Source organism: Telmatherina bonti, assembly GCF_933228915.1.
Source record: "Telmatherina bonti genome assembly, chromosome: 2".
Classification (NCBI taxonomy): Eukaryota; Metazoa; Chordata; class Actinopteri; order Atheriniformes; family Telmatherinidae; genus Telmatherina; species Telmatherina bonti.
Window position 1 is genome coordinate 33,230,247 of NC_136620.1, and position 7,945 is coordinate 33,238,191.

Here is a 7,945-nt window from a genome sequence, read left to right on the forward strand (position 1 = left end):
TTAAAAGAAGTCTCAAACAAGTATTTTCTTGTACTGCAACATTACATAGGGGTGTCAAACTCCAGTCCTCAAGGGCCGGTATCCAGCAGGTTTTTGTTGTTTCCATGCTCAAACACACCTGATTCAAATCAAATGGATCTAACAGCTTCTTGTCAACCTGTTCATTCATTTTGTTCAGGTGTTTTGGAGCATGGAGATAACAAAAAACCTGCAAAAAACCTGCAGGATACTGGCCCTTGAGGAGTGGAGTTTGACACCTGTGGTTCAAAAAAATTAACAGTGGGTGTCATTTATTATCAAATATCTTTCTAGTACACAAAAGACAACATAAATACAATTGTCGAAAACCATTTAATAATAGGTACAGCTATTATGTTTCGGTTACAAATTAAAGAAAAATACATAACTGGCAATAACAACATGGGTGATATGCATAGCCTAAAGTTTAACATGAAAGAAAAAAAAAAATCAGATTAATGTATGTTATGTTTTTTTTACTTTGTCAGATGGAGCCTATCAATCTATTTTGAACAGCATAATTTACCAAAAATGGATTACAGTTCAATGTTATGTTAGCAAATAAGGTAGGCGTGCACTGCACATTACATCAAGTATACTTGTTACCTAAAAGGCACAGTTCACAACAGATATCTAAACATTTAAAGGGAAAAAAAGTAAAAGATCACTACAATACTTTACCACAATCTAAACTTGTGATCCTTTCTAGTGATGACATAAAAGTATGATATTTAAAGCTCTCACTCAAAATGTAAACATTGAGAATCCTAGTAGTTTAATATGTGTCCAATGAAAAGTCAGAACAACTACAAATATACATTTTACAGCTTTATTATTTATGATAAAGACAAGAAAGGGATAAAATTATGTTTATTATTTGATCCACTTCTTTCCCTTTACATTCATCAAACGTAGATGTTCACAGTAGAAAGACGAAATCCATTCAGAGATTTAATGAAGACAACTGATGTGCTGCAAGCCCTGCGATAGACTGGCGACCTGTCCAGGGTGAACCCCGCCTCTCGCTCAAAGACTGGTGGGATATGCTCCAGCTTCCCCGTGACCCTTAATCAGACTAAGCGGTTCGGATAATGAATGAAGAAATGATGTGCTGCAAGGCTATTGTGGCAGTTGTTGAATCAACCTGTCATGTTCATCACTGCCTGTTCCACACTTGCAGACTTGTTATAATCACAACCTATAAAGAGAGAAAAATAACTGTTAATATTTAGTATGGCTTCACTCCCCCCCCACCCCATCCACAATGATGCGCAGCAAGCTGAGAACCTCTATTGGTCAAATATAGAGGTGAAAGTGAAGAAATGATGCATGGTGTGAAGATAATTAACTGACATTTTGGAAAGCTGCATGAAAATGTCAAATGTCACTGCAACAGCATGACAAAGACCCTTGAACCAATGAGCAAGCCAGCGATGCTAGTTTTGTGTGTGTTGCGACAATAAAACGAGGAGAGGTAAAGCCATTGTATGCTCTGTGGGGTGGGGGAGGGGGGGTGGGGTGGGGGATGGGGGTGGGGGGTCTCATTGAAAGATTTCCTAAGATGATGGAAAATGCCAGGATAAAGGTGGAGATGCATCGTACAGAAAGCAGACATGTTGTAGATAATGTGAGTAGTAGACGTGCATTATATGAACAGTTATATATAAGGTCAATACTTGTGGATGGTCCATTTGAGTTATCCTCCACTTCTGCAGCATCTGAAGAGAGAAAAGTAGAAACAGGTTGGTAGATAGATAGATAGATAGATAGATAGATAGATAGATAGATAGATAGATAGATAGATAGATAGATAGATAGATAGATAGATAGATAGATAGATAGATGCTTTTGCTTTTGTCCCAATTCGATTCTCACAATTCTTTCATACTACTGATTGTTGTAGATTAAAAACAAAAATAATGTATAAAACTTTTTTTATACGCGTCATTTTTCTTGATTTCAGTCAGGAAAAAACACCCCAGTAGCCAGATCATCATTCTGCTGCTATAATGCCCAAGAAGACAAGTAAAAAGATCAATAAAAAATATAAAAATGACAAAAAGTTTATTATGGATTATATTTATTTATTTTTAAAAAATCAATTTTTTAACAAAATAATTGATTTTAAAATTGTGAAGCAAAAAAATCCAGATTTTCGATTTTTAGATTTGATTTTCCCACCCCTAATAGATAGATAGATAGATTTAAGAAATAAATCCTTGCACCATAGAAAAATACATTTTAAACATAATTTTACACAAAGTACAATGGAAACATAGAGTGTAGTTCATAATTTAAAAAAATGACTAGGCAGACCTCTTTTCAGCCTCCGTCTTGCAAGTTTAATCTGATCTTGAAGGATCTGCACCCAGTCTCGGGGACCAGGCAACTTCTCTATTTTGTGTTCAGTGCAGTATTTCTCTGTAAACACTGGGCACACAGAAATGGCACAAATATACAAAAAAATACTTCAGACATGTGATTAAAAATCGTTGTATTTAAGTAACAAAGAGACTGATTAGAGCGTTGATGTATTTTCTCATCCTTACCTTTAATTGCACCCACTATATTCTGGTCCAGGCCTTTACGATTATCATTGAGCCCTCTCTTCCTTTTACCATTTGGCAATGAGTTAGCCAAGGTAGCATCATCAAAGAAGGCGCACACCTGAACATAAAAAGTACAAATCTTGACCAAAAAATAGAAATCACAAAAGAAAGGGTACAGTAGCTTCCAAATAGTTAAATATCTAGTGAGCTTATTAAACTTGAATGAAAATGATTGTACATGAGTCTGATTAAAATAAATAGCTATTTGTTGCATGCCTCTAACATTAACCAGTCTCACAGGGTCATTCAGTACACTTAAAATGTATGGATGCGCACCAGTTTGCGGAATAAGAGGCTACCAGAGCGAGTATAGTTCACCAGAATGGAGTCTAGTTGAGCCTTTGAGATGAACACATCATAATCTTCTGCAAGACGCACCTCAGACTGCAAGGAAGACACACACAGCAGATAACGGATGATAAAGCAGTTTATAAAGTATACTGGGAAGAGATTTTGATGGTTTCCAGTGCAGCTACTACCCACTCAGTTACAAAGACGGGGCACCTATGGTGACAGAAAAGTCTTGAATGAGTTTGAGGGAGGAACTATGAATAGACATACTGCCTGACTTGTAAACACACCTACAGTACAATTTGTGTGAAAGAGAATAAGAAAACAGGCATGGGGAATTGTGCATCTATATATAGACACTGAATGACATTACTGAATCATTGACATCGATTATAAACAAACAAAAAATGTTTTGCTAGTTCATTAAAAGCATCCTGTTCCTCTGAATCACTACATATTAATGTATCTGGGATGTGTGTGCATGATTCAGATGCTACGCACACACAACAGTCATTGAAACAGACACAAAGTTAGAACTGTCAGTTGTTTTAGGATTCAACGAAGCACTTGAGCAACAAAGCCTTGATCGCCAAAGGAGAGTCATACAAAACAAACTGAATCATGAATGCCAGCAAGGTCAGCCGAACACACAGGCGTAACTCTATATCATTCTATGGTCTTCTATGTAGTGTTTATGATGAATTAAAATCACTTCTTAACTCCTGAATCGAGAAGAAAAGCTGAGAAGAAATAGAATCCAGTGGAGCAAGGAATGGATGTACGCTCTGCACTGAGGAGATTTGAGAAAAAAACCATAAGACGTATCACAACGCTGATGGCATTGGATGAGATCCAAATAAAATCATAGTAACTGTTAATTCCTCACACTGTTATTTTTATTTAATCACTTTCGTTACCCTTTAAACATTTGACTTGTTCGTTTGTAATCTTCTCTGCACCTCCCTGTAATGATTTAATGTTTTTATGTAAAGCACTTTGAATTGTCTTGTTTATGAAATGTTCTATACAAATGAGCCTACCTTGCTCTGCCTAATCTGCCCATGTACCAAAAAAAAAAAAAAACTGTGGGTATGAGAGAAGTTCAAGGAATTTTTAGAATAATTTTGAGGGCTAGATTTAGAGTACATGATATCGTGTTATGGTGTTATGGTGGCATAGTGGCAAGAAGCAAGATGGTTGCTGGATCGATCCTTGGCTGGGGGAGGCTTGAACAGTGGCATGCATGTTAGGTTAATTGGTTACTCTAAATTGCCCATAGGAGAGAGTGGTTGTTTGTCTTTGTGTGGCCCTGCAATGGACTGGCGAGCTGTCCAGACTGTACCCTGCCTTTCGCCCAAAGACTGCTGAGATAGGCTCCAGCTTCCCCGCGACCCTTCATCGGACGAAGCGGTGTACATGTCCTTTCCGACAGTTCAAGTTTTATGTTTCCTTACCTTTTTAAAACCTTGAATTAAGTCACTAATTGAAAGTATACTTGATTGATAGGGCTCCAAATTGTGCTGGGGTTTTGACTCATTTTGGCCAAACCACAATAATTTCAATGGGATTTATTTATTTAGCAAATTTTACAAAATACCATAAGACTTTTTTTTTTACAGCACACATGAAAACACACTATTGATTGAGACAGATGTCTTAACTTGTGGAAGTAGAGTTGAAACTGTTGGTGGAGTAATTCGTCAAAATTTCGTGAAAGGAATGGGAGTATAACACCCACTAAATGCACACAAATAGTAATATGCATGCATTAATGCTTGGGACCTATAATTATTGGCTGAAACAGATAAACATGTTTGTTTTTAAGGAAAGTAGTTGTCAGTTGTACGAGTTAGAATTAAAAATGATAAGTGTAGATGAAGCTACTCTGAACTGATGAGAGAAAGTTTGCTGAATACGTCTGGTAAAAAATAAAGGTTCCTCTTAGAAATGAGGATGTCACTTAACATTCTCGACCAGAGCCTTTAATGCAGGCACTTGTACTCTGAATAGTTTTGTGATGCAGACAATAGCTTATTTGGTTCTGTAATATCAGTCTTGAAAAACATTAAGACAGTATTATTCTGCCTTATAAAATCACCGCATACCTCAACCTGCCAGATTACTCAGGTGTAATGTTTCCACAAACAGTGCATGTGCAGGAGCATGTGCATTACCTCTAATGCTTGGGACTCCTGCAGTTGGTTCACAAGAGGATTCTGTGTGGACTGTGCTACTGGATCATTCGGAGCTCGGAACGAAGAAACATCACAAGAAATGGGATGCGCATTGGGTGTTGATGAGTCTAGTTTCTCAAAATCCTCCCTCTTTCCTGATTCTGCAGGTGCAGCTGTAGGTGTTGATGTCCCTACGGGGGAAAGAGTGGCTCTTCTAGTGCTGGACACACTAAGCTGAGCCACCTTATAGACAGGCCTCTTCTTTCGGTGCATATAGCGAGAAGTGGAACTCGGACAAAGGCGAGGTTGGCATGGGGATGCTGTGTGCTCCTGTCTTCCAAAGGATGCTATAAAAACAGATTTGTTATATTCTTATTTCCTCTCTGCTTTTTTTTTTCTCAAAGTGGGTGTTTAAGTATATTTTCTGACCTTTCTGAGTCTGCATCAGCCTCCTCATGGTACGCAGCTCATGCAGTATGGCCTGCAAGGTGCCCTTACAGTTACACATACAGCAGGAGGTTTCTTGCACAGCAGGGATGAGCACATCTGTTGGAAATTTAAAGTGCTTTGATTAGCCATTGTTTACTTAAACCTGCGTCCTAATATAGGCTCATTGCGCTTTCATACAATATCGCTGACAAAAAGGTGCATGCATACAAATATACGTTTATCTTAGATGGATAAACTTGTTTAGAATCCCGAGTTTGTGCTTCAAAATCACCTTTGCTTGAACATTTACGACAAAATTCAATTCTCTTCAGGCATCTCAAGTTGTGTTTGTTAGTTTTTCTCTTTTTTTTTTTTTTGCTCTCTTTATTTACTATGCCTTGACACCCTACCATTTCTTTCATTGGCTCTGATTAAATCCTTTGTGTTGTTGAGGATCTTCAGGGTTCTGGAGCGTGTGCTGTACTGGCCACAGCCTGGTCCGTTGGGAACAGGTCTGGATATGGATGAAGGCGGAGGCTCCAGGTCCCCTGTGGTGTTCCAGTTGCTGTTCTGGTGGTCTTCTGACACAAGAGATAGAACTGGAGGCTGATGCACCCAACTCAGGGGCCTATCCTGGAGCTCTGATGTTGAGCTGCCCAGCTCGGTTCCAACACGGTGATATGCCCTACCAGTCTTATCGCTGAGAAGCCTCATCATTCCTGTGATTTGCCGTTTAATCTCCATGCCTTCATCACCCAGCCAAACTATATTAGGAGGAAAGAGTGTGGGTATAATTAGTCATACCTGCAATGACATACTGCAAAAATTTATCCACAGAATGGCGCGTACCATCAGACACAGCAGCATCCTTAGTTTTGCCATCTTTGCAGCTGGCATTCACTGCATGTGAAGGATCACAATCTGTAAGCAGAATAATAGAAGTAAACAAGCAGTCCACAGTGATATTTATCATAAAAAAAATTGTGCTGGTTTATGCTTTGTGAGACTGAATCATGTGGCTGATGGGCTATGATGTGTAAACCAAAGGAAACCCCCTCATCCATCCCCCTCCCATCCCATGCAGAAACCACCACCTGTGGGTAGTATGAAGTAGTTGTCGACAGGCGTTTGGAGCCGACAGTCTTAACAAAAAGTGAGCAGTGTAACATTTTAAGGATGCGCAACAAATGCCAACATTTTGGATCGTTTGGTTAATTTATTCATAAAAAATGTATATAGGCCATGTTGAGACTGATGACCAGGACATATGTATTTTTTTCCTCATTGTTTTTGTTTCCTCCATTTAGGACTTGAATTGACAGTGTCAGCTCGTGGTAAATAATCGATGCACATGCATGGCATTGTCGTGGCCGTTGCTTTTGTTTACGGAGTCGTCTCTGCTGGCACACAGAGCCAGACAAACACCCAGACAGACGCGCGTCTTGCGAGGTCTTGCATTCATTTGCATTCAGCCTACCTTCATCTGTGACCAGCTTATAGCTCTGCGACTTCCTTCTCCTTTTCCTTTCTCCAAACTCCATCCTCGAGGGGGATTTTCAGCAAGTCGTGCAGTCAGAAAGACGAAATCAGTGACCAGGATACTCTCCACGGAATCACTGTGCGTCTGCCTTATTATTAATCAGTTAATTTCTTCTCAGCCTGCGTTTTGGATCAGGTCATCGACAGCTTCTTACCGTTTTGAGGTTAAAATGACCAAGGAGATGCTGTTATAAAATCGATCACCCTTCCCAGCATGATGTTGGTCCTTCCCTTTCGCCATGTAAATAAATTAATGACTTTAATATTAAGAATCGGTCACATATCCCTTTGCGCCACCTGATGGTATGTTTCATTTAAAAGGTCGAGGTAATGTCCAGACAATTAGCTGATATTTGAACAAGAGCAGCAATTAGACCCGAACACTCTTAATATATCAAACATAAACATTTTTGTTGTTGGTGGTGGTTTTTTTTTTTTGTTGTTGTTTTTTTTTTTTTTTTTAATTCTGCGTATTTAAAACTACAGGATCATGTTTGAGCAAATTTGACAAAAAGATGTTCATGACTGTCAGTTAAGAAAGACACCATCCTTCTAAAATTATTTTGAGTTTTGTTGTTTTGTCCTCTCTGAATTGTATCTTAAATAACGTGTCCTGAAGTTAACCCAGCATTTTTCTTGTTATTTAATCGTCTATTTGAATTTTATAATAATTGAAACCAAAGGAAGATTTGATTGCAAGCTTGAATAGTTGTAATTGCCTTTTGATCCTTCTTGCACATACAGCAGCCAGGATCATTTGGGTTGATGTCTAAATTTAAAGCAAACCATCTCATCCTTTCCGCTCCAAAATTCTGAAAATATACTCCAGCATGATCCAGTTTGGGGGAGCGCTGTCATCCAAGAAGATGAATTTAGGTTCCAGAC

General features: G+C 38.7%; 1 protein-coding gene across 1 annotated transcript; it reads right to left on the minus strand.

Moving 5' to 3' along the window:
* Window positions 1-1,157: 1,157 nt before the first annotated feature.
* bend7 (BEN domain containing 7) lies at window positions 1,158-6,277 on the minus strand (the record flags this gene model as incomplete). Its single annotated transcript, XM_079249657.1, has 8 exons — window positions 5,932-6,277; window positions 5,522-5,638; window positions 5,093-5,439; window positions 2,904-3,011; window positions 2,568-2,685; window positions 2,335-2,448; window positions 1,695-1,736; window positions 1,158-1,216 (listed from the first exon to the last, which is right to left on the minus strand). The coding sequence occupies exons 1-8, from the start codon at window positions 6,263-6,265 to the stop codon at window positions 1,158-1,160; spliced, it is 1,239 nt and encodes a 412-aa protein (XP_079105783.1). The 5' UTR covers window positions 6,266-6,277.
* Between the last annotated feature and the right edge of the window lie 1,668 nt (window positions 6,278-7,945).